This window comes from Sceloporus occidentalis, unplaced genomic scaffold (genome assembly GCF_023333645.1).
Source record: "Sceloporus occidentalis isolate IW3139 unplaced genomic scaffold, rSceOcc1.0.p SCAF_10, whole genome shotgun sequence".
NCBI classification, from domain to species: Eukaryota; Metazoa; Chordata; class Lepidosauria; order Squamata; family Phrynosomatidae; genus Sceloporus; species Sceloporus occidentalis.
Window position 1 is genome coordinate 35,990,342 of NW_028316990.1, and position 26,896 is coordinate 36,017,237.

A 26,896-nucleotide genomic window follows, 5' to 3' on the forward strand; every position below is an offset into this window, starting at 1 on the left:
CACAATTGAAGTGCTGCCGTTCCACTTTAACTGCCACGGCTGCATCCTAGGGAACCCAGAGTTTTGTAGTTTGGGGAGAAACTAGAGGTTATAGTCAGTTCGTTTAGATATCTTGGCATATTATTCAGATGGCAATTCCTGCTATCTGTCTGTGTCTATCCATCCATCGTCTGCTATATAAAGCTCCTGGGAATCCTCTTGATGCAGGATCTGGTCCATGGATTTTGAGCTACAATTTTCTATACTGACAGAGGGATTCTGGACTCAATTGTAAGAAGCCAGCTGACTTTCTAACTCCTGGAGAAAGCTTCCTTTCTGGTTTCCCACCATGGCGGGGAACCTGACAGAAAGCTGCTCTCAGCCTCTGAGCCAAAGAGAGAAAGGGAAGTGAAGGCCTCTTTACTGCTAAATATAGGCCTGAGCTTGAAAAAGGACAGCGCTGAGTGGGTGGGTGCTTCCGGACGCACTTTGCACCGTTCCGCAGGAGCCGCGTTGGGAGGGGGCGCAAGAGAAAGCAAGAGAAAGGACAGCAAGGTGGAGATGGAATGAACACGACAAAGACATCTGCCATGCAGCCGGGTGCGATGGGGCTTGAGGAGCCTTAAAAGCAGAGCCCTCTTCTTCTTGGATGGTCCTAGCCCACCAGCAAGCTTTTCTGCTTCTTGGGAGGTTGCAAGGTAGGCCTATAAGTTGCACCTATAGGTTCACTCAACAACTGGGTGGCTTTTTCCTTCTGAATAACAAGAGCTCCAAGAAACAGAGTTTGGTGGTCTCAGCTCTTCAATGGGTCTACCCTATATGGGACTAACTGATAGGATCTTCACTGGGTCTACTCTCCTGAAGAACTCCAGAAAGAGTTTGGTTGTCTCAGCTCTCCTCCCTCTCTCTTTTCTCCTCACCTCCAAAACCCTCGTCGCTCTCTTGAAGAGTCTGCACTATCTTACCTCTTGCTTCAACGGAGAGACAGAAGAACATCACTCAGTCGGTTCTAGACTGGTTTAGCGCTCTTATGCTTCAAATTACTTTCTCTCAGCCACCCCCATAGGATCAGAGTGTTGGAAAAGACTCCCAAGGCCATGCAGTCCAACCTCATACTGCCATGTTGGAAGACACCATGAAAGCACTCCTGACAGATGGCCATCCAGCCTCTGTTTAATGACCTCCAAAGGAGGAGACTCCAATACCCTTCCTTGGTGGGGCTAGCATCAGTGGGGAGCCGCCATGCCATGTTAAGCCATTTGGCTCACAGATTGGGGTGTCTACTTGGTGCATAGCATGTGTACTTCTCCCTCATGCTATTGGACTTCAGATCCCAGCACTCTTCTACTTTTATTATGCTGTCTAAGGCAGACGGAAGCTGCAGTCCAACATTTTCAAGGACCAGGGGACTAAAGCAGCTGGGGAACGTGCGACTCCCATGAGACCTAGCTTCCTTGGGCAAAATGGGGAAACAATGGTGGCAATCTGAGTTTAACAACATCTGGAAGGCTATCTGTTGTCCACCCCTGCAGTGAAAAGAACTCCAAAAGCATCAGCCACAGTTGCTGAGAGCATGTCGTTCAAATAATAAGCATCAAATCTATCAGAAATGAGAAAAGGTTTCTCTGATTGGAAATGCAGTTTTGAAAAGGAAAAAAGATACTGAACAGGTGTTTTTTCTCAGCTCTGTTTGTAACATGTTGATAAGCTCAGTATATGAGGACATGTGGCAGTTGTGATCCATCCAAAGGCCATTTTCTAAGCTTTGCTTGGAACAGAAAACAGTCTATAACAGCCACGGAGTGGAGGCTGTCAAAAAGCCTCAGTCCTATCAGTTAGTCCTATATAGACGAGACCCATTGAACCAAATGTTAAATGGTGAATCATACATTACATTCATTCAGTGCATCTGTTCCAGCTGGGATGATCAACAGTATTCAGGCCAAAATGAATGTTTCTCATTCAGGGCTGAAAGCATTATGGTCTTTTCTAATGCTCTTGCCCTGAGATTCCTTCCTGTTACTCTGAGAACTAGAGAAGAGGATTGAGGCCTTTAGATTTGGGATTTTAAAAAAACCCCAGACACACATGCACCTGAAGAAATAAACTCCAAGTCTACGAAAGCTCATACCAAATTCTCTCTCTCATTTAGTCTCAAAGGTACTACAAGATGTCTTTGTACACCCCAAATGGTGATGGTAATATCAGCTTGCTTTACAGGAATGTCATATGGATTATAACGCGGGGTGCTTTAAACACTGAAATGCATCCTGTAAATGCTAAACATTATTTTTCCTAGCTCTGCACAGTAGGCCAAGAGTCTAGATTAGTTCTCTCTTTCCTTGTCTTCCTCTGGCATTCGGAGATGCTCCTTTTTCGACAATCCTTTGAGGATGCTGCTGTTTCAAATTGTTCTATATTTGCCCTGGTTCTGTGGATTCCTTTTGCTGTTTGCAGTTTAGTAACATGTTTGCTATTGTTCCGATGTTTTATTGATGAGGGTTTGGGGCTTGATTTTAAAAGAAATGTTTCAAAATCACATTTGTATTGGCTTATATATACTGCAAGATGCATTGCGGTCTTCAGCCTTTGTGGTCTTGTGGCATTGAAGGCTTTGGGGCCCATTGTTTCTATAGCTGGAGTGGTCCTTCAAATATTGCCCTCCAGATACTGTTTGATACAGCTTCACGCAGCCCTAGCCAGAGCGCTTGGAGTTGTAATTCAATATCTGGAAGGTATCTATATGATTCCCAAACCTAAACTAAATTATACAGTTAGTCTCAAATAAGATTTATCGCTGTCATTTGCCTTCAAGTCAATTGACTTATAGCAACCCCATCCTAGGATTTTCTAGGCAAGATTTACTGAAAGAGGCTTGCCTTCCTCTTAGGTTGAGAGAATGTAACTTGTCCTAGGTTTCACTGCTGAGTATTGATTTGAATCCTAATCTCCCCAGGTCCTACTCCCAACATTCAACACACAACGCTCTCTCAAGTAAATGCACTGAGTCAATGGCCTGTTACAGACTGCCAAAATAAAGCTGCTTCAGGTCTCTTTGGAGGTATGCTATTTAAATGATGCATGGATCCTAAGAGTCCGGAGGTCGTGCCAAAGCCACACTCCATTCCTAAGCACTGAAGTGCAGCTTTGGTGCAGCTTCCAGATTCTTAGGATGCATGCATCATTTAAACAGCATACCTCCAAAGAGACCCAAAGCAGCTTTATTTTGGCCGTCTGTAACAGGCCAATGTTTAATTAAGTCCTATTAGTTTAACAGATTTCCTCTCCATGGGGTTAACCATTGGCATTTCAGCCAAGGGCAGGAAGAAGGTGGCTGCCCTCCAGATGTGGTTGGACTGCAACACCCAACAGCCTTAGCTAATGGTCAGTTCAACAACATTTGGAGAGCTTTACTTCACCCATCCTTAACCGAGGCCAGTACATCTCACCGGTCTGGAGAAAAAGCTGATCAGTTTGCTGTCCTACTGCTTTCTGTGGGCAACTTCAAGACCATTGCTGTCCTGTTTAAAGCTGATCCAAGTGAATACACCTATAATCCACAAGAACATCCAGGGAACAACCAAGCCAAGGCTTACACAGGGTTACAAACAGAAGCATGCTCCAGACAATCCAAGATTCAATGAGACAAAGCACAATCTAGAGCTGAAAAAGGGTTGCAGCAAAGAGTGTTGTAACCTAAAAGTACATACAAAAGTTCAGTAAACAAGGAATGTCAGCTAGGGTTTAGGAGCTTCTATTCTCCACCAACAGAATGGCCTGAGCTGAGCTAATTTATAACCAGCCGCTAATTAGCCCAGCTGCCCTCATTAGCTTGGAGTCCTGTATTTAAAGCAGAGCAGGGCATTGCCTGACCTTTTGCTCCTGGGGCTTTAATTGACATTGCTTGAGAGGGTGCAGTTACTCTGCTGCCTCCACTTGATCTGTAGCTGCTGTTTGTGATGGGCCAGACACTGCCATGGCAGAATAGCCAGCCTTCTCCAGCTGGAGCTCTGGCTCTCATCCTGGCTCTCCTCTTCTTCTTCTTTGCTAGAGGAGGCCACCTCAAAGTATAACATGACAGCTGTGCTGGCCAAATGGCCGTAATAAAGTTATTATTATAACATGACAGCTGGACTCACCCTTAGCATTCAGTCTCTGTAAAGCAGACTTTGAACTTTATTGCATGAGAAAAGAAAGTAGAAATGAAGACGCCAGCCACAGTTGCAGGCAAAACGTCAGGAATCAATTCTTCCAGAATACAGCCACGCAGCCCAAAAAACCCACAGAACACTATGGATCCCAGCTATGAAAGCCTTTGACTTCACAAAGTAGAAATGGATTGGGAGAGTAGTGGCTTTCTCCATGACTCTCCAGATGCCACCAAAGCACTCCGCGGCTTACATTGCATTACATTACATTGCACTTTGTGGCTTTTCCCGAGGGAGACGGTTGGAAAAGTGTGCCTTTTGTTGCACTGGAAAAATCCATTTGGGAAAAGGCAAAGAAGAAGATGACCTGAAGTGCTATGACAGCATGCGGAGAGGCAAGGAGAAAACGGCTACTCTGCTTATCCATTTGGGCTTTTTTCCCCATGCGATAAGCTTCTTTGACTGGAAAGTCTATTAAATAAAGGATTCTGTATTAGACTCCCCATTAGTCCTGGTCATTTCTTCAAGGAGAGGGCTTCATTCTGTAAGTCAAACACATAGTCTGCCTGTCACTAACTTTTCATTCATTTCACGGCAAGCCAAAAGCTTCTTTCATTTGTCCAGGCATTTTTGGCATCGCTGTGTTTGTTTAATCCATTCTGCTGCGTTTTATGGCCTCCCTTCCTAATTGCTTCTTTTTCTGCTCTTTGTCTTGGTATTTAAGCATGAAAATATAAAGTATGTTTTATAGTTTATAGTGGTTTTTTTAATTGTATACAACCCTAAACGTTTTCTAAGAGACAACCGTGGTAATCCCTTTCAGTGTGAAAAGAAGGAAAGGAGGAGGGGGAGAGGGACCTTGAAGACAAACTGATCTAAGAGCTATAATACGCGCAGATACTGTAAATAAATAAAACGAGAAACAAAGACAGTTCCTTTGAAATCTGGTCCTGTAGGCAGAGTAAAATGAGGTACCCAACAACAAGAGCTGAAGCATGCCTTGCAACTCACTGTTTTCTAACCATGTTAGAAAACACTTCTGTAATCCCAAAAGTCTCATGGTCAGCTAAAGGAGTGGCTTCTCCCTCACCACCTTAAATTCAGTTTAACAGCTCAAGAAAGATGCATTTCTCATCATCATCACAGTTCATCCTCTAAAATGACTTTTAACATCCATGCCTGATGAAGAAGCCTGTGAGCTTTGGAAGCTTGCGTGACGTATTTTATGACTTCTTTTTATCGTCCGCTCACTGCAATTTTGCAATATCGCTTTGTCCAGGGAGAAAAATCTGACTTTCCAAAAGGGATTTTCATTGCAATTCACCCTTAACTCCTTTCCTATGTAATTTGTACTGATGCTTGTTGTTTCAATGTTCTTTATTTTTTTAAAGGATGCAAACCCCTTTCTGAGGTTCATCCGAGAGGCAGTATATAAATACCTTTAAATACATCAATAAAGAAATAACCTCAGGAAGAAACTTTGTGTCTACAAATTGCCTGTGTTTCTGTTCTGAGCACAAGTTATGGGTATTGGATGTTGTTGTTTTATCAAAGTGTATTCCAAAGTTTGCATTAAGTGTGCATAGGGATAGAAGCTAGGAGACGCTTTCTCCCCAAGCCCAATACACCTGTGTGATCTACCATGGCGCATAATCTCCATAGTCCTTGTATAATGCCAATGCGGAACATGAACATGGATTTGATGATCTCTGCACGGGTCCAAAAGGCTGGGAGGAGAAAATAACCAAAGACAGGAGTCTGTCTTCAGATGGAGCCACTCAAAACACAGCAACCGAATGCGCCAGAGGCAGAGAGGCTGCAAAACGGAGATGTGTTTATGTTCCGTTGTCTCTGTAATCATTGCGCCTCTCCCCTTCATCATTATGCATGATGGCGCGGAGGGTGTGTAGATTAAACCCTTTATTAAATGCCAAGCTTTCATCTCCTTGCTCGAGACTCCTTCTTTTTAAAAAAGCCCTTTAAACAGAGGCACTAAATTCCTGTGGTAAATTATTAAAATTATTGTGCCATTAGTTTGATTTGCATGCTCCGGGCTAACACTAATCTTAAAGAGGCTGAGATCCATCTCGGGACCTTGTCCCCTTTAGTTTTGCACATGGCTTTGGTGTGTTTGTGTGTTTTCTCATCTCGGATTTGCCCTCCCTTTGCATTCTCATTCCTGATTCTTTCTGTATGCACCTTCTTCTCACAGTAGCGTGTTCAAATTTTTCCCTCTGTGGAAAAGGCATATAAGTATATGGAGGGGGACAGCGCATAAGTGACAGTGTCAGCCCTCTGGACCAGTGGTATCCAAACTTTGGTCTTCCGAGTGTTTTGGATTAGAAACCCCAGCCACCTTGGCCAAACGAATTCTAGGAACTGCAGTTCCAAATGTTAAGAACCAAAGTTTGAGAACCTCGGTTCTAGACCAATGATGGTCAACTGCATGGATCTGTCTTCCGCCCCCAGACACCTTCCCATGGGCTTTGCTTCCCCCAGCAAGCCCAAATATCTATCTTTTCTTCTGCTGGCCCTTTCAAAATGCTGCAATAGCACATCAGCTTTTGCTGCCATTTTGAGATGGAGTGCAGATGCAAAGGGAAGGATCTGTGGGTAGTTCTGGGATGCTTGTGGGGACAAAGTGGGAGTATTTTGTATGTTTTCCTATGTTGGGAGCTTTTTACATGATTTGGATGCAAAAACTGCCTGTAAATTTGAGGGATAGAGATTTTTGGGGAGGTGTGGATGAAGCCCAGAAACTATGCCTGAGCCATTACATTAAATATTTGCTACAGAAAATACCAGTGTTGCATTTAAGACTGCAGGCATCACATTCAGCTATATGCACATCATGGAATCCTCATTCAGTCATTATCATTTGCACTATTTTTGTGTTTGCTGCAGGAAGTGCAGGTGTTGCTCAATGCAACTTTATTATGGAGAGCTGCTTTCGCTTTGCTAACCTTACTTAACCCCACTGTTGGCCATGGCTGCCTCAAACCCCAAAGTGGTAGCAGTGGATTCAAGAAGGGCAAGTGACAGCATACTAGCATATGCTGCTAGTGTTCTCTGAGAATCCTCTGGTGCTGCCTTTACATTTGGCTGCATAATGCAGCAATTCCTAAACTTTAGTCTTGACCAACCTTCAGGTTTGCTTGACTTTTTTTCAAGTCACTGGGTGTTCTTTCATTCTAGCTAGCAAAGAGATTCTGTCCTTCAGGCTTCTGCCTCTGGAATGAAAATGTGGCTCTTTCTGCATGCCAATGTCCCCGTATTGAAGGGGTAAATTGGCCAGCGGAGTTGTTGCTGTTCTTGTTTTTGTTAGTATGCAAAGGGATCTTGTAGCATCTTTGAAACCAACTGAGCAAAAAACGATGCAGCATAAGCTTTTGTAGACTTGGATCTAAGTTGCACTGCAGAAATAATCCAGTTTGACATGATTTTAATTGCCATGGCTCAGAGCTATGGAACTCTGTGATTTGTAGTTTTGTGAGAGATTGAGCCTTCTCTGTCAGAGAGCCCTGGTGCCATGATAAACTACAAGTCCCAGGATTCCATAGCATCAAGCCATAGCCATTAAAGCTCTTCCATTGAGGCCCAGCTCTGGGAGAAAAGTGAGATATAAGTCAAATAGATAAATGAATCTCTGAACCGGAGCACTTTCCAATGCAATCTTTTGGAGCTGGTAGTGGTGGTGGTCATTTACTTTTTTAATATTCCACCTTGAGGTGACTTAGAGGTGTCACAATAAGTCTTCTTTAAATATCTGAGGATGAATTCTTACAAGCACCTTGGAGGTATATATGTTCTTGGGCAAGTCTCCCGACTAATGATATAAAGCATTCATATTTATTAGCTATGGAGTCAATGGAATTAAAACCCATGCCAAGATCTATATAGCAACATCTTCCCTTTGGCTTTCTGTCCATTAAATCATGGCTCTCAATTGACACATAGTAGTCTCTGCGGGCACACAGGCTATTTCATGTTGTCACTTTGGTATGGCTTGGCATCCCCTTCATTTCAGTTTTGCCAGTCTCTTACCTGGCCAGGCTGGCGAGAAGGAAACAATGGGACAATATTGTTCTCTGAATCTTTCCTTGCAAGAAATCCTATCCTAACTCAAATTATTCCTCCCAACAAGCAGAGGAACACAGGGGCATGTGCAAAGGATGTAGTTGGGTAGCGAACTATATATAGTTGGCTCAGCCTCTGGTGGAAAGAGATTCCACCTAAACATTAGGAAGAACTTCTTGATGGTAAGAGCTGTTGAATAGTGGAAGATACTGCCTCAAAGTGTGATGGAGTCTCCTTCTTTGGAGGGTATTAAACAGAGCCTGGATGGCCATCTGCCAGGAAAGCTTTGACTGTGTCTTTTTGAGTGGCAGGAGGTTGGACTGGATGGCTCTTGGGGTCCCCTTTCACCTTTGAGATTTTACGATTCGGACCCTTGGTTTTGCATCAGCTGAAGCTGCCAAATCTCAGGGACTGGCCTCAAGTCTCAGGCTCTGGCCCTTTCTGTCCAGTTCTCAGGGAAAGGAGGAAGAATCCAAGCACCTTCTTTGAAAAATGTGTGTGTGTGTGTGTGTGTGTATTTTCCTCTTTTGTTAGACTTGGTCTCGCTGACTTGAATGGCAAATTTTGTACAACTGTGGTCAATGCTTAATGTAGCATGCTTAATGGCATCGCCAGGGTCTCTGTATGTGTGACATGGGGTGGTTCCTTTTTCAGTTTTAGATTTTCACCCTAAACTCTCAGGGCCTTTAATCGGTAAAAAGAACATCTAATTCCTCCTGATGCAAGAGAGAATTTGTCCATTGTCAGCTTGTAGCAGCTGGGTGCGGATAGGTTTCCTCACGGATATGGGCTCCCTGGCACAGCAAGCCTTCTAGGGAAGGGGCAAAGTCCTTTTTACTATTGTAGATACTAATATTTCTTATGTCAGGACAGGCCTGTGTTTGCACCCATCCTGCCCTATGCATACAGGCCTCCCATCTCCTCATTTTCTGTCAGCCCACGTTGGTGACTTCACACCTGCGATGTGAGACCGACGCCACCAGGTTTCCATGGCACTCGAGCCGTTTTTCACAAGGTGTCATGTTGTGCTTTAAGTGGCACTCAAATCAAAGGCTATGGATATACCACGAGAGAGCAAATGTGCTAAAACCCATGCGTGTTTCAGCCGTTCCAATCGCTTCTTGTGGACTTGCTCTTAAAGTGAAGGAAGCACTTCTATGGATGGAAGGAAGAAAGCAAGGAGAAAAGAAAGGATGGTGACAGGCTGAGAAAGAACATCGTCACACACAAAAAGAGATCAGAACCAGGCTATGAATAGCATTAGAAGTAATAATCCTACTATTATTTAGCATATCTGCAACACCGTCAATGTTGAAACAACAAAAGGAGCCCAGAGGCACCTTGAAGACTAGCAATTTCCTGGAGGCATAAGCTTTGGCTTTATGATGACATAAAAGCTTTCCAAATGTGTTTCATGCGCTGCCTGAACATTGTTTCCTAAGCTGGGATTCTGTTTGTGCACTGCCTATTCATTGCACCTTTTTTTTCAGGGAAGATAGACACAAACTGCTTTCTCTCCAGCATATATTGCCAGTGCCTTGCATCCTTCGTGGCTTTTCCCATACTCTCCAACTGTCTCGGTTTGGCAGAGACAGTCCCGATTAAACCTCTGTGTTCATGCTTTTTCAGCTGTTTTAAAAATGTCCCAGTTTCTCTCCTCTTCCCACCTTTCCGCCTTTGTGCTCAGCTTTCTTCAATTGCTCCAAATGAGTCCAAAGTGTAAAAAGAGTTTGCAGACAGTCATCAGGAGGAGCATGGAATTTTGTCCTTCCCAGTAATAATACATTTCATTTCATTTCTCCATCTTGATTACGCTTTGATGTTGCTTAGCCATATGTGTCCTGGTTTCCATCACCAAAATGTTGGAGGCATGATCTTCCCTACTTCTGCCATCACCTATGTTGGGAGTGCGGAAAGTGCGACCCACAAGCCACATGCATCACCTGGTCCTCCATTATCTGGCCCCTGAAGCCCCCCAGGAAACTCTTTCCAAAGCTTTCTCTGAACATGCCAGCCACAGATGCCGGTGAAACGTCAGGAATAAACTCTTCTAGGACATGGCCACATAGCCCGAAAAACCCACAAAGGGAGACCAATGTGCAGGAAAACCTACCCAAGATTCTTCAGCTTTGATGGCTAACCTTCTGTGGTTAGACCTCTCTCTAGGAAATTCAAGGAAGAAATGGAATTCTTCCTAAGAAAAGAGCAACCAACACTGACTACCTTTGAGAGGATAAGGGGCACCTTGAATCTTGAACATATATCTTCTCAAGCACCCTGGTCTTCTAGATGTTTGACACATCAACTCCCAGAATTCCTGAGCATTGGCATGTCGGTTGGGATTTCTGGGAGGTGAAATCCAAAAACCAGAACCTGAGGACCAAAGCACGATGGAAGCATCCCTCAAAAACTCCAGTTCTCATACAGGACATTTTGCTGTTACGCTGATCTCTTGAGATCCCATCATCATGGCACTCATCGAGGAAAGCCGACAAGTTCAAACAAGAGAATAGGGAGGCTGGGAAGCCCCTTATGTAGCTGTTCTTCACTTGTAGTGGATGCTATGGATTCTGCAAAGCCTCCTGTGGTTGATATTGCTTGTGATTGTCTTTCTCGTGTGATATTCTTTCCCCGTCTCTTATTCACTGATCTTGTGATGGCTCTTTTCTCAGTGAGGACCACAGGGCTGTGGTTGCCGAGCAGAAGACTGCTTAGCGACAGTTCCAAATATTTGCAACCACAGCTGCTAGGCAATGATTGATAGTTGCTGGGGAGAGGAGAGCTCTTGACAGGCTGAGCTTGCATCTTTCAACCCAGTTGCTTCCTCCATGGGATCCCCTCCTTTGATACAACTCCCCACAGACCTCCATGTTAAAAGGAAAGAACTGTATTGTGTGCGGGCAGAACCTTCCCCAGCTATTTGATTCTCTCGTCGGCTGCATGCAACAAGAGCTGAGCATGAGAACTGCAAGGAAGTGAGAGTTCTGATACAGCCTCCCATTCACTGTGCTCTGAAAAACAATTCCCCTTTTTATTCCCCACCCCTTGTTCTGAAGCAAACCAAGCCCACTAGCACTATGCGCAAAGAAAAATGTGCAGACTTGTGGTGAGGAAGACAGTAAGCGTTAATAAGCTGTGAGTGGACCAGCCCTCCACCGGCAAGGGCATTATAGGAAATAAAGCCTGGAAAGTACCTTTCGGAGCCGCCACATCCCTTGTGACTTGTGTAAAGAGCTTGACTTCCTGAACAGATGGGCTTGAATGCAAGGTGAACTTGGCATGCGACCGCAGTTCATCCAGAGTAACATTTTTGTATGTGTGTGTCTCCCAAAGCTTGGAAAGTTAATTCTGAAAAATTTGTTCTCATTATTCATTACAGTGTTTGGAAAGTAACCCGTTGCCCTGGGTGATTGCATTGTTTAAAAAGCATCTTGCTATGTTACTTGCTTCATTAGTTGTTGTTGTTGTTGTTGTTGTCATGAGTGCCTTCAAGTCATTTCCCACTTCTGGTGCGCCTAAGTGGGAAACCCCTATCAGTGGGTTTTCTTGGCAAGATTTCTTCAGAGGAGGTTTGTCATTGCCTTGCTTTAAGGCTGAGAGAGTATGACTCATCCAAGATCAACCACTGAGTTTGCATGGCTGAGAAGCGATTCAAATCCTGGGCCTCATTCCCACTTAGAGATAAATCAGTGTGTGATCCGGATTGATGGATCGATTCGACATCAGAGCATAGTTCCCACTACATTTGCCCTGGTCGCATTTTCTTTTATTTTCTGGCATTAAAATAACTCACTTGTGGTTCGCATTCACGAATGAATAGATTCATTGAATCGATTCCAATCCACTTGTGGTTCACACTTGCGTTGAATTGATTTGGTGAAAAAGATGCGGGGGGGGGGGGGGGGAGATGCAAGTTAAATGGGTCTGGTGCATGGCCCCCCTCACCGAATTGCTTCAGCGGATCAATTTAATTGGGAACTAAGGTCGTTTGAACTGGTTCAAACTGAATTGCGATCCAATTTAAAAGGTAGTGGGAATGAGGCCCTGGTCTTCCAGAGTCCTAGTCCAACACTCAATCCGCTACACCATCCTAAATCTCTACTTGCTGCACTGCTCATTACTTTTTTAAAGAGGAAAAAACACCTTAGGATTGATAAAAGAATGGCATAAAACTTGGAAAAGTCATATCAAAATGCCTCTAATAATAATAATAATAATAATAATAATAATAATAAAGTCCATTTATATCCCACCTATCTTTCAATAATGGGACTCAAGGTGGCTAACATTTTAAAACAATACAGATTTGATGGTTTTTTCCGCAGAAGATAGTACTGAAATGAGACATCTGTAATGCGGATGCACATTCTGGCCAAGGCAGATTTGGCATGTATGTTATAAAAGCATGCTTTATACATCATAAATGCTCTGAACATCATCAATGCAATCACCCTCCTTCATGAAAGGCTGTGATATGAATGGCTTGCTTTTTCCAATCCAAAAGAGGGACATGTGTGTAATTATGAGCGCAGGTAATATTTCTCGAAAGGCTAATGTTGTTCACACAGAAGCAGAATAGCTCCTCCTGGTAAACAGAGACCTCTTCATTTACAATATCTATTAATCAGCTTTATGGGTAGGTTGATCATTAATCAGCTTTATGGGGACCTCCTTGTTCACTGAACCATTTATCTTTCTCTCACTGTATTGTTTTTGGAGAGATCTGGTAGCACCTTTGAGACTAACTGAAAGGAAGATGCTGGCAGCATGAGCTTTTGTAAACTTCAGTGTACTTCCTCAGATGCATTTGGTGGAGGACATCTTGCGCATCTGAGGAAGTAGACTTAAGTCTATGCAAGTTCACGCTTCTTTCTTTCAGTTAGTCTCAAAGGTGCTACAAGATCTCTTTACTGATTTTACAGACAAAGGCGGCTATATCTTTGAATTCTACATGTTGTTTTTTGGAAAGAGAATCAGAAATGGAGGACTACACGGAGACCCTGAAGGACGAAGAGGATGCGTTATGGGAGAATGTGGAGTGCAACCGTCATATGTTGACCCGCTACATCAACCCAGCCAAGCTGACCCCTTACCTGCGTCAGTGTAAAGTTGTGGATGAACAAGATGAAGACGAGGTGCTGAACTCCCCGATGCTCCTCTCCAAAATCAACAGAGCAGGTAGGAATTCACTATTACTATTCCAAAGTTTGGACTCTGGAACGGTTCCAGACATGCAATTTCAACTCATGGCAACCCTAAGATGTCCCTGCAAGGTTTGTTCAGAGTGGGTTTGCTTTTCCTTCCTCTGAGGCTGAGAGAGTGTGCTATAGCAAAGGTTCCCTCAGTGGGTTTTCATAGCTGAGAAAGGATTCAGACTAGCAATAGCAATAGCAATAGCAAGTATATTTCTATACCTCTTATCACTGCACTTAAGCACTCCCTAAGTGGTTTCCAGAGTCATAGTCCCATGCTCAAACCACTGGACCACATTGGGGCTGATTGAGAATAGCAACATGATGATCCTGGTTTGACTCCAGGAGACCAGAGCTGGAAGCCCACTGACAGAACTTGAGCAAGTCCTGCTCTCTCTGCCTCAGAGGACAGCAATGGCAATGGCAAACCCACTGTGAATAAATCTTGCCAAGAAAACCCTGTGATAGATTCACCTTAAGTCAGAAATGATTTGAAAACAGAATATCAACAGCATTGTGTCTAAGGGCTGCCATCTCTCTCTGGAATTTCAAACAGGGGTCTTTCCTTGCCTTGTCTGGAGAGCGAGCTTATTTTCTGCTGCTCCAGGGACTAGAATGAAAAGCGGTGAATTCAAATCACAAGAAAAGAGATTCCCCCTAAACATTCGGAAGAGCGCCTTTACTGTAAGAGCTGTTCAGCTGCTTCTGAGTGTGGTCAACAACAACAACAATGGGCAATAATTTTGCCCTTCTGAAATATATGCTTTAAAGATATATGTACAGTAGATTAGCTATGGTTTATTTCAGTCTTTGTTCAAGGAAGCTGATTTACCATTTTGTCTTTGCAGAGTTGTCAGTGTGTGATATCTTTGGACTCTTCCCTTAGGTCGGCTACTAGACATTCTTCATACCAAAGGGCAGAGAGGCTATGTGGTCTTCTTAGAAAGCCTTGAATTTTACTATCCAGAACTCTACAAACTAGTGACTGGCAAGGAACCAACACGACGGTTCTCCACTATTGTTGGTAAGTTGCATACCCTCCAACTTTGCACGGATGAAAACTGGAACGTGTGGTCAAGGAGGAACGTCATAGTGAGGAAGAACAGACAAACCAGGGAAGGCTGCAGCAGTTTGCTTTTGCCTGAGCCTCTTGGGAAGGGCTAGTTTCATCTCCCCCCACTTCTTTCCCCCTCTTTACTTTTGCACTTTTAACTCAGTTTGAAGCAGCTGGAGTAAACAGAGGACAAAGAAAGAAAGCGAGAGAAGGAGAGAGAAACTGGGACATTTTAAAAACAGCTGAAAAAAGCGAGGGAACAGAGGGTTAACTGGGACTGTCCCTTGGAAGGTAAAAGGTTCAGCCCACTCTCAGGATGTGGTTGATCAGCAGGAACTATACAAGGGAAAGCATGAATGAAAATGTTTTTGCTTCTTATATTAGGCAAGGTTGATAAAATGGAAAAAAAGAATTCTTCATTTCAAGTGTGTTATCCTTAAGAAGATGTTTTTTAAATCCTACTGGGTCAGACTACCAGAATCTCTAGCCAGGATGGGAGTTGGCTTCCACAAAAAAGTAGCTTTTCCAAACGAAAAACATGGGTAAAACCGAGTGTCCATCTCACCTTTTTCAAACTGGATTCCTCTAGATGTTTCGGTGCACAGTTTCCATAACATTTGATACGAAACGATGGCGAGTCGAATAAAACAACAACATCTGATGTAAAATATCTATTAGGTTGAATTAGAACAACCAGTTGAGGGCTTACTTTAGGGTAGCTTCGTTGATGGGTTCGGACGATGAGCCAGAGGTACATGGCTTTTCAGATCAACACTTACTGCTTCTCGTGGATGTTGAGGTACTGAACTCAGGCATATTGGCTGTTGGTACCTTGTTTTCGTCATCTTTCTCTTTCAGTAGAAGAGGGTCATGAAGGGCTCACTCATTTCCTGATGAATGAGATCATTAAGCTCCAGCAACAGGTCAAGACCAAGGACGCCCAGCGCTGTGAGCTCCTGGCCAAGTCCCGCCAGTTGGAGGATGAGAGGAAGCAGTTGAAGCTCAACAAGATAGAGCTGCTGACCTTCCAGGAGAGGTACAACAAAATGAAGGAGGAGAGGAACAACTATAACGACGAACTGGTCAAGGTTAAGGATGAGAACTACAACTTGGCCATGAGGTACGCCCAACTGAGCGAAGAGAAGAACATGGCGGTGATGAGAAGCAGAGACCTCCAGCTAGAGGTGAGCAGTGAGGTCCTGGGGAGCGTTGCTCAAAGCCAAGGCTGCTGTAGTGGATTGGTTGCTTTGACTTTGTGTGTGGTTGTGATAGAGATGAAAAACATGTGGCCTTTCAGATGTGGAACTACAACTCCTTTCAGACTACAACACTCTTCAGCCCTGAGCCATGATGGCACTGTGGAGATCATACGTTCCTCACCTTCCCAGCCTAAAGGCATATCTACTACTGTGTAGACCAGCAATGGGAATTGTGTGACCCTCCACAACTGAAGTTCCCAAAATTCCTCGTAATTGACTACATTGGCTAAAGCTGATGGGAACGGTAGATCTGGAGGGTTACATGATCCACATCCCTATAAGGAACCCTGAGAACTGAAGGTCTTTTGGAGCACCAGAATCTCTTAATTCAGAGTCCTCACCAAACTACAAACTCCAGAATCCTTTTGGGAGGAAGCCACAAATGTTAAGGTGGCAAAGAATCTGTGTACCTTTAAAATGTAGATGGATTCTGTGACAATAAGCTCAGCTTCTCCAGTTACTATAGGCATGGCATCTGTTTATTCACCATCCCCTAGCATAGGAGTGGGCAACTATGTGAGACTGGTGGACCACATTTTTTGCCCAAGCAGATTTTTGTAAAAGTCCACAAATATATATACAGTATATATATATTAAAAATGCAAAAACTCTTGTAAATCACCCAAGAGTGAGAAAAGTTTGAAAACTATCCATTCTTGCATCATGCGAGTGTGAAGCAAGTGAAGATTTACGGCTCCAGATTCCTTCGTTTTTATTTGATAATTCACAGTGCTAGTTGGAATATGACAGCTGGAGGCACTGTGCATGAAATACAAGCTATTTATTTGCTCACTGAGTGGCATGTCCATTAATTTTGGAAACTGTGCTACTAGAAGCCTAGTCTGGTGTTCTTTTTTAACTGACTTGTTTTGTCTGTCTTGTTTTCCCTCACTCTTTTTATGGGGCTTGCTAGATTGACCAGCTGAAACACTGGCTGAATAAAGTGGAAGAGGAATGCAAGCTGGAAAGAAACCAGTCTTTGAAGCTCAAGAATGACATTGAAAATCGGCCCAAGAAGGAACAAATTTTTGAATTGGAACGGGAGAATGAGATGCTGAAGACCAAAATTCAGGAGCTACAGTCTATCATTCAGGTGAATGAGGGAAGGTAAAAAGAGCAGAACATGGTGCAGGGTGCAGATTTCAGAGTCCTGCTCAGTTTCACTGCTTTTCTTTCACATTTCTTGACCTTATGCTTCTGGAAGTAGTCTTGACAGGAATCTGGAAAGCCCTAAAGTGTTGTTGAATAAGGACTTTATCACACACGGCTTATAAACCACCACAGAAGTTCAATAATAGTGCCTTTGGCAATACTTAGCACATGGCACCATCTCTCTCTCATCACTACCTTGTCTTTCAATCATTGTTAGATGACACTTTGCCATTGACAGGGAATACCCATCAATAGGGGCCCAATTATACTAGGTATCAGGTGTGATAATTTATCCAATTGGAATTCGGAGATTGCGCAGTCGCATGATCTCGGTGTCTTCTCCTCTCGTCAATTTCCCTTCCTCTTTGCTATTCCAGAACAGCTGAAAGGGGATGCTTTGTATAAAACCACAGAGTTAGCATAACTCTGGAGTTGTGGTCAGAAACACACACACAAAAATGCACTTGGCATGCTGGGTAGGTGCATAGAATAGGGAGGTAAGGTTATGGATGCAGGCAGAAGAGAGCATAAGAGGCCAGCAAAGGTTGCGCTACTGGAGTGATGTGTGATAGGGAATGCTCCCAAACCAGTGTGTATACCCTTCCCTTCATTAATGTGATTGCGGCCAGAACAGGGCTGGTGTGCTAAATTCCTCAGAGTTGTAGGATCAAGTGATGTAGTGAATTAGGCCTCTGTCACCAGACGGATGAGGTTTTTAACCGTTCTTAGCATCATGGCTCAATGTTAACAGCTGCCCAGTAGCATAAAAAGGTTTGTGTGCATTGTGTGCATTGTGACCTTGCTGGATCCTTTCTACAAATGCTTTGCAGTTTGAGGATAAGAAAAGGTAAAAAAGGCTGAGAATGCACTGAGGAAGCTCACTTTTCTCTTGCACAATTTTCATTGCACATTTTTTTCCTTTCTGCACCATATAACCCTTTGGGAATCCATCTTCCATTGGCCTCAGCCTGGGAGGGAGTGCATGCCACCCCAAGTGCCCTATGTGGGCAGCGATATGGAGTTGGTCTGATTGCCAACCAAAGGGATATGTCTGGGTAGAGTATGTTTAGGGGCCCAGTTCATCCATTGGCTGTGAAGGGATGCTGGACCTCATCAACGAAAAGGTTGGAATGCTTCTCTGATGCGTGCCATCTGCTGCATCATGTACCATCAAGAAAAACTTGCATTATAGCAGTTCACTGTTTCAGAACTCTTGGGGAGGCCTGGAACTACAGCCAGTTCCAGATCTAGACAAGTGCTCACAAAATCCCATGCAGAAAAAAAGATAAATCAATTGTACAAAATAGTAAATCATGCAGCAAGGCAAAATATGAATTATGCATGCTTTGTATAATTTGTACAGATTGCAGCTTTTCTAGTACAAGAGCATTTAGCTCAGAGTACACACCAGCTAGTTTATGTAGCGCTTTCCCTGTGTGTTCAAAGCACTGCAACAGAGCTCATGGATTCTTCTGTACAATGGCCCTGTAAGGAAGCCTGCATTGGTTATGCTTCTGTGGCATTTGAAAGATATCTGAAGCTATGAGAACAGTGGTTTGTGTGAGGGCAGCCAATGGGTTTATGACTAAGATGAGATGGAGAATTCACAGTTTACAGCTCAGTTGCTTAAACATAAGATTTGTTCCATAAACCAGTTCGTATTCATTATGGTTTGTTGTTTAAGCTAACTATTGTACAAGAAATGGCCAAATCGTGGCTTCTTCTCCCTGTTCCTGGTTTGTTTCTTTCGCACCTCTTTTATCAACTCCTGTTTCAGGATGAGCAACTAGAAAAACAAGCCAGGGACAAGCCACCATTGTGGGTTCATTGTGGTTTAAACATGGTTGCAGTTTGCAATCCAGCAATAAACCATGGTTTCAAATTATGCTTAATAAAGCCAAGGGTTAGCAGAGAGGGTATGGCACATTTCAACAAACCACATATTGATTGTGACATACAGACATGAACGTTATGTTCCAACAACTCTGAATCTCTCCATGCCTTGAATCATTTTGGACACATGAAGACGGTGATTTTAAAAAACAGAGCCAAGTTAATTTCCCTGCTGCTTTACAGCAGCCCAGTCCCTTCTGAAGAGGAAAATAATTGATGCGTTAATTTTCACATCCCCATTGAGATCCAGGCAACCCTTCGGTTGATCCGAGGGTTTAGCTGTGTTTTAGGTGTATTCTCCTGCGCAGTCGAGAGTGACACTCTTCATATTCCCTTCTGCTTGGCTGTAGTCCTCCCAGGAGATGCCTTGCAAATAGTAATTTGGAAGGTTGAGAGCGTTAATCAGCGTGACTTACTTGAGCTTAATCACTGGTTGGAAATGAAGCAGATGAGAAATAGAGCTGTAATTAATTGGAGCTACACCTGACTGTGGGTGAAGGAGAGGCACAACTGCACCCACGTCCTTAGACTACATCCAGCTTATATATAAATACTAGCCCAGTTGCCATAGGGAAGCAGGAAATTCCACATAGATGAGTATGTGTCTTCCTTATGAAAGCCACGTTGGCTGCCAGAGAAGCAAAGCCATCTGGTCTGTAGCAGGCAAAGGCATGCAGGCCCTAAGTTATTTTGCTGCCTGATGCAAAAGACAAGATGGCACCCTTTTTCTCTGTTCCGTATACAGAAGCTATCTGGACAGCTAGTTGAATTTGAGGTGGTGTCTGCACAAGCTAGAACACTCCAGGCTTCTCTAACTTGGCCCTGGAGTTACCCTGGTGTCCTTCTATTACATGGGCATGTCCATTGCAATGCTAGACTGCTGTTCACATGTGCACCCTGTTGTGCCACACGGAAGCAGTGGCATCACAGAAGAGGCTGAAAATGAGGTATCCAGTATCAACCAGATGGCACACTCTGACCTCAAAGTGGGTGACTCTTGCAAGTAATGGCACAGCAGGGCTCATTGTAAACAGCCACCCCTGTGTTTCAGTGGAGGGCTCTGGATCTTCTTGGAAGATCTGGAGAAAAAGTGAGCCTTTAAAAATTGTTTTAAGGGTGTTATACCTTCAGTGCTGTTCAGTGCTGAACTGGGCGGATACGTCCGGACAGTTCACACCAGAACTGAGGATTGGACCCTGCATCATCCAGACTCATCGCCATGGTACTGCGGGGAGGATATTTTATTTGGTCCATGCAGACAGTGCCTTAGTTCAATACTGGTGATGGGCTGTTGTCCCCACTCACACCTGGGCAGCAGGTGGGGCCCGGCGTGGATAATGGGCCAAGCAGTGCTCACGCTTATAAGTGAAGAAAATATCTGAGAGATTAAGGAAGAAGAGCGGGGGGATTGTTGCTTCTGCCTTTCCAGAATCTGCTGCTTGAAATGGTTTCCTCATTCATCTTAACAGTAGGGCCAAGACCCATGAAGAACTGCAGGTCTTTGCTCTCTGTTCCTCCTGTGGCAGATCTGGCAAGCTAGTCAAAAATGTTTGCAGGGTAAGCAATTTTTGTGGCTGAATAAATCCCACTCAACTCAGTGTGGCATATCTTTGAGATCCTATGGGATCATCATATCTGTGGGGTTTAGATCTGAGATTTAATAGAGGTGGTGGTGTGTGAGAAAGAGAGAGACCAGGGGGGAATGTTCTACAATTTCATTTTCTCTTCCTTTCCTTTTGCATGTCACATGTTTGTACCTTTTGACTCCCTGTTTATGAAATTATTTTTGGACAGCAAATTACTTAAAGGCAGAGCGGGGAAAGCTAGCTGCGGTTGAGAAGGAAACATTTGTTCTAGTCAGCAGTGATGATGACTCCAGGCATGGATTTTTCGATTATTCATAGCGTGTTGCCCTGAAATGGGCTCCCCGTGTCGTACGAATGGCTCTTGTTGTGGAGCAGAGCCTAGAAGCAGAGACAAAGAAAACCAAATGCAATGCTGTTGAAACATGCCAGACAGAGAAGTTGTTTGTGCACTGAGTTCGGAAGAAAATGAACAAGAGCCATAAGGACATAGACTTGAGGCTGTGAGATCCCCTTCTCCTCCATTGCCAAGGCCAGATTATTCCATCTCTTGTCTCTCTTTCTCATATTGCCAAACACCCTGTAAAATTACTGTGTCTTATAGGCTGGGGAACCAGGCTTGCCAGATTCAGACAAGGCCATTTTGGATATCCTCGAACATGACCGGAAAGAGGCGCTTGAAGATCGCCAGGAGTTGGTCAACAAGATCTTTAATCTCCAGGAAGAGATCCGACATGCAGAGGACCTCCGAGATAAGGTAAGACGGAGATGCGGGAAGCACAAAGAAACTCAAGTTATTTTCTTGGTGAAGAAACATACACTACTATTGTCATGTTCTGCTGGGTTGTTTGTACAACAAGATCTGTCTTTCTGAAAATCCAAATGACGTGCTCCTTGTCTCGATTTGTTTAGCCTTATTTATCAGCCCCAGCCTTACATATTTTCCGGCAACAAATGCAAATGTTTAAAATAAAATGGGTTGATGCAATGTCATGCGCTGACGTGTTATCTTCAGCCACAAAGTATCTCTTTTGAAAGTGAGGGTATCTGAAATCATGTGTAGTGATAAGATGCCTTCTTCCCTTACTGACCTTTCCTCCCATTTGGCATCGTGAAGCGTAACAGAAACACTTTACTTCATTCTGCTCTGGTGGAGTGGTGACAAAGTGACATGGCAGCAATGTGGCCTAGCATTCAGCCAAGTGTTTCACAACTCTCTGCATCTATGACTCCCAGAGCAACAGACATAATACACTGGAAGCAGGGAATGGAGCAGAAAGGAGAAACCATACTGGAGAGCTGAACTGTGTATGCCTGCCTGGCCTTCTGCTCTCACTAAGGATGCATCTACACTGTAGAAATAATGCAGTTTGACATCACTTTAACTGCTATGGCTCCATCCTACAGAATCCTGGGACGTGTAGTTTGGTGATATACCAGCACTCTCTGGCAGAGAGGGCTAAAGATCTTGCAAAAGTACAAACCCCAGGATTCCATAGGATGGAGCTGCAGCACTTAAAGTGGTGTCAAAATGCATTATTTCCACAGTGTAGATGCACCCGCATATCGATATCACTCTTTTTGTCGTCTTCCCTTTTGACAGTTTACTTATATATTCCAAGTGGAAACTGTTGTTTGAGTCATTTCTTTCTTATGGGAATCCTAAAACGTACATATGGGAACCTTGTACAAGGAGGGGTTGCCTTTGGTTTTCTATGAGGTTGAGAGAGTGTGACTTGCCCAAAGTCACCCAGTGGTTTCCATAGCTGTGCATGGATTCAAGCCCTGGATGCAGTCCAACACTCAAACCACTATACTGTTGGCTCTCACCACTATTCTGACAGTTTTGTTTTCTTATTCCAAGTGGAACATAGCTGCCCACATATTAAATTATCTTTGCTCATTTAGCATGTCTGTGTGGAACATATCTTGAGCATATAATGTGCTATTCTCCCTGGTTAAGTTAAACCCTTGACTCAAATCCATAGTATTTTGATGCTTTGCCACAAGACCTCATGAATGGATTCAGAGCGGCGACTCGCAACCCCATGTGTCTGCCTCCCTGCAGCCAAGCCCAAATTCAGAGATGCGGAGATAGATCAGTGTGGCTCCCTTCTTTGGCGTGGGCTGGGTCTTTTATCGATCGCCCTTGATGCTCTGTGCTTATTGATCGATTCATTTGTAGTACCTCGAAGAGAAACAGGAGCTGGAGTTAAAATGCTCGACTCTGGGGAAGGACTGTGAAATGTACAAACACCGGATGAATACGGTGATGATACAACTGGAAGAAGTGGAGAAGGAGAGAGACCAGGTACCTGAAAATCACAAGATGCTTGGAAAGAAATTGAAAGAGGAAAGGGGGGGGGGATAAAAATCAAAGCTATAAGAGTTGCAAAAAGAAGCATTTCAGTGATCGTTTTTACTGGAAGGGGGAAGAAAACCTCCTGTTTGGAAACAGCATCAGAATGAATCTGGAAATCACTGCTTGCTGCTTCCACCCTCCTTTTGGGCATATTAAAAAATATATCTATTTTCATCCTTTTGAGGCAAAAGTTATGGACAGAAAAAAGGAAGTCATATTTCCTGTTTATAGAGGAAGGCATAGGAGGAACTTGAGGGGAAAATGGCACCCAGCAGTTGCAATCATAATCTAACATATTTAATACTTAGCATTTCTTTAGCAGTTCAGAGGGCTCAAAGCACTCAGCAAGTATGCTTAGTAGCCTACCAAAGGCTTGGTCATCTTCATATTTTTTGAGCTGCTGGTAGATTTTCCAAAACTATTATAAACTGTAAGATGTATGCTTGTTTTGATGCCGGTTTGCTCATCTGGAGCAGCATTGTATCCTTAAACTGCTGCCTCCGATTCACAATGCCTCTATTCTTGAACCCCAAACTGATCAAGTTTTACCCTTCGGAGTCCAACAATATCTGAAGGACTCCAGGTTCCCTCTCCTTGCTGTACACAGTCATGAGATCAGTTCAGTTGAGATTTCCAAATGTTCTGCCCAGCAGTTAGCTGCTACATAATATTTTGTTTGGTGGGGGAAATTTTAACCCGGCATTTGGGAGGAATGGACATCCAGGCAGCAGTTGTGCACTAACAGAAATATATCTAACTTGCTTTACTTCTGGAGGCATTCCACTCTCGTGATGGGGCACAAACTCAATATTCTCAGTGCCTGATCGAGAAGGACAAATATCGGAAGCAGATCCGGGAGCTGGAGGAAAAGAACGATGAGCTCCGGATCGAACTGGTCCGGAAGGAGGCCTGCATCATTAATCTGGAGTGCAAACTGCGCCGTCTCTCCAAGGAGAATTGCTACGATCAGGTAGAGCTGGAGAAGATTATTATCTCTCTGTTCTGTCTTTCTCTGGGCAGGGCCAATGTCTGTGCCTGGCATCGCTGGGCAGTTTCTGGGGTCCATGCAACTTGGCAGGGATCATAAAAGAGTGACGTCTTTCCTTCTGGACTGCCTAGCAGCTGTGCCAGCAACCACTGCCAACTTTCTCCTCTGAAATTGGCTGGCGCACTTAGAGGTGACCCTATCATCATCTGGGTGGCAACTGGGAGGCTGCCATTTTGATGCCCCATGATACAGTGCTTCGTGGAGATGAGCTCTTATAGCATCACTTCCAGCTATTCTGGCTACCCATTATGGAAGGTGCTGCTGTCCAGGCAAACCAAATGGGCTTTGACAATGGGCAACACTGATGGGGAGAATGGCACCATTTGGTTGGCACAAAATCCTTAATTTTTTTAAAATGCAAAATCTTCTCGGCATCTTCTAAGGGGGCAGAATTGGGAGCAATTTTGTCATGTCCCCTCTCCCTCTCCCAAAAGAAGATAATATCCCAGAGGTTAGAAACGTGGCAAAATTACATATTAAGAAAGCATTTTTCAGGTTTCAGGACCTGAAACAGGGGACAGGGACAGATCTGGCAGCAGACAAGATTTCATGGTGGACAAAGGCCAACATGAGATGAGACTGAGACGATGCCCTTTGAGCCACAGATCCCTGTGCTAGATGACCCATTGGGAAGTGTAGCATTGAGAGGCAAGGCTGAGTCTATTGGTCACTAAATCTGTCCTTTCATTTGCTTCTAGAGCCTACCAAGGAACCTACCCCTCACTGTGATTTCTCAGGCTCTTGATTCCCAGAACCCCAAAATCAATGGCCAAGAGGCTGACGATTCCTCGACTTCCGAGGAATCGCCTGAAGACAGTAAGTTTTTCCGTTCGGAGCAGCCCCGATTCAGAAGGATGAACCTGAAGGGCATCCAGGTATGTTCCAGATTTTGATGGGATTGCCAGAGGAAGTTCCCTGGAAGTAAAAAAGGAGTGGGTTTTGTCGACTTTCAATTCGGATTAATGTCGCATTATTTCCCATTGATGCTAACATCATCCGCTTTTGTGGGTTATTTTTACTTTCTGTTTGGGTTAACACCAAAGGTTGTGTGAAAACCAACCCACATTTGTTGTTTTCACTTTAAATCCAGTTTCTGCATGGCATCCGTTCCATGTGATAAAGTCCTATGAGTGGCCATTTTAAGACAGCGATCATTTGGCACCTAATAGTAACTGTCCCTTATTGTTGTCTTGACAGCTTGGCAATCCTAGTCCTCAGCAATCGTGGTTTGATCTGAGCAGCTTGGGTGTCGTGCAAATATTGATAGCATCGCAGCTCTGAGGCTGTGGCTTATATTTGGAGAAGGGGCAGAAGGTGCTGATAACATGGCTGGTTTGCAAACTGTAAAAAGAGCTTTCACGGCTGTGAAAAACTGGTGACTTGGAGGAGCGGGGAATCCTTTTAAGAAAAAAAGGTCATCTTGGGTTCAGCGAAGCTGCTGTAATCAGAAGACAAATATTTCTCTGCCCTCTTGACAGTTGCAATGGGTACATTCACACAGAGAGAGGTTAGAAAACTGGAGCAATACTTTAAGCCCCCCCAAAATGGAAAAGCTGATGGGTGCCAGATGACTGATGGAAAAGATCCTAGTGGTGAGGAGGGATAATAGGAAGAAAGCAGTCCAAATCCAGAGCCAAATTAGCTACCTAATTCGGAGTTAAATTAGGCCATGTCTTTTGCTCATTCAAGTGTAGCGGGAAATGTGCTGGACGTCTTTCAGTCTGCTTGACTGACTGAGCAACTGGATCTTCTGGTAAACGCTTTGGAGGTTTTGCTAACAAAGGATTTAGCTGCAGTGGGAAAAAATAGGATTGTTTCTATTTCTTTCTCCCAGTATTTATTGTTGTTGTTGCATGCTTTAGGTGACCCTAAAGCAAACCTATAATGGGGTTTTCTGGAGCTGAGAGAGTGCCAACTTGCCCAAGGCCACCCAATGTCCAAGTCCCTGCCAAACTGAGACAGCAGAAGGATATGCGAGAGACTTTTGCTCTGGACCAACATGGCTCCTACAGTCGGCCCTCCATATCCATGGCTTGAAGATATGTTTTTAAATATATAAATTCCAAAATGCAAACCTCCATTTTGCCATTTTATAGACGAGACCATTTTACTATGCACTATATTTAATAGGACTTGAACATCCATGGATTTTGGGGTCCTGGAACCAAACCCCAGTGGATACGAAGGGCCCACTATATATTCTTCTCTAACTGCTTCCTTCTGCCAGACCTAGTCCCATGGCCAATTGCCATAACTGTCCCACTCCAAATTCCTGGATTGTGGAGTATATATATTTTCTCTCTCTCTCTTTAGAAATTTTGTCACAACTGCTCTCCCATTTCCTGAACTAGTGCCATCCTCTTATGTTTGTGCAAATGCAATCCTGATTATTATTTTCAAACGAGTTGCAATGTAATTTGCTACCTGTCATCTTCTTCATTTTTTGTTTCCAAAGGAGGTGCATGGCATTGGGAAAGTGTGGGAGGTGTCTCTACTACAGGGAATGCTAACACATGCCCTGAGTTCAGTTTGATTTCTCTCCTCTTGCAGCTGCCAAGAACCAGATCCCCTGTCAGTGTGAGCAAAGCGTCAGATTTTCAAGGTCAGAAGCACGTCAGTCTTCCTCTTAATCCTCAAGCTGTTTGGTTTCTTCTCGTCTACATTACCAGGCAGGGAAACACAAAACTAGATCCCCAAAGATAGGAGTTTGGAAAGCTGCAAACCTTCGTAAGCTTCACTTGAAATCAGAGCTTGAGAAAATTGGCTTCTGAACTAGGACTTCCACAGCCAGCATGGAAAAGGGGGTCATGTTGGCTGGAGGGCTCCCAAAAAGTAATTTTTTCCAAAGTCTACTTAAAATAGACACACATTTGGACCAATACTGCTTCCCATCCCTCTAGATCGAGAATATTCCTATCCCAGGTTGATATGCTTGTGAATACAAGCCTATCCAAGAGCCAAAACCATTGAGACTCCTTCAGAAAAGGACTCTTCCTACCAGTCCCAGAAGATAGAAATTTGGTAGAGCATTTCAGACAGATGGATGTCCACCTGTCTACTCAGTTGTGATTAAGCAAAAGTTTCTTTAGATCATCTTTAAGATGACCTGTTGGATTTGTGTTGATCCTTGAGATTGGAGGGGGATGATC

General features: G+C 43.9%; 1 protein-coding gene across 1 annotated transcript in view; it reads left to right on the top strand.

The window, feature by feature from the left end:
• The first annotated feature begins 595 nt into the window (after positions 1 to 595).
• Positions 596 to 26,896, top strand: part of CARD11 (caspase recruitment domain family member 11) — a 51,672-nt gene continuing 25,371 nt past the window's right edge. Inside the window, exons 1-10 of the mRNA XM_089539818.1 lie at positions 596 to 677; positions 13,174 to 13,382; positions 14,283 to 14,420; positions 15,309 to 15,634; positions 16,623 to 16,802; positions 20,942 to 21,094; positions 22,523 to 22,648; positions 23,475 to 23,669; positions 24,446 to 24,622; positions 26,298 to 26,349. Coding sequence (XP_089395944.1) covers positions 13,184 to 13,382; positions 14,283 to 14,420; positions 15,309 to 15,634; positions 16,623 to 16,802; positions 20,942 to 21,094; positions 22,523 to 22,648; positions 23,475 to 23,669; positions 24,446 to 24,622; positions 26,298 to 26,349 — 1,546 coding nt within the window. The 5' untranslated portion in view covers positions 596 to 677; positions 13,174 to 13,183. The remainder of the gene's footprint in view (positions 678 to 13,173; positions 13,383 to 14,282; positions 14,421 to 15,308; positions 15,635 to 16,622; positions 16,803 to 20,941; positions 21,095 to 22,522; positions 22,649 to 23,474; positions 23,670 to 24,445; positions 24,623 to 26,297; positions 26,350 to 26,896) is intronic.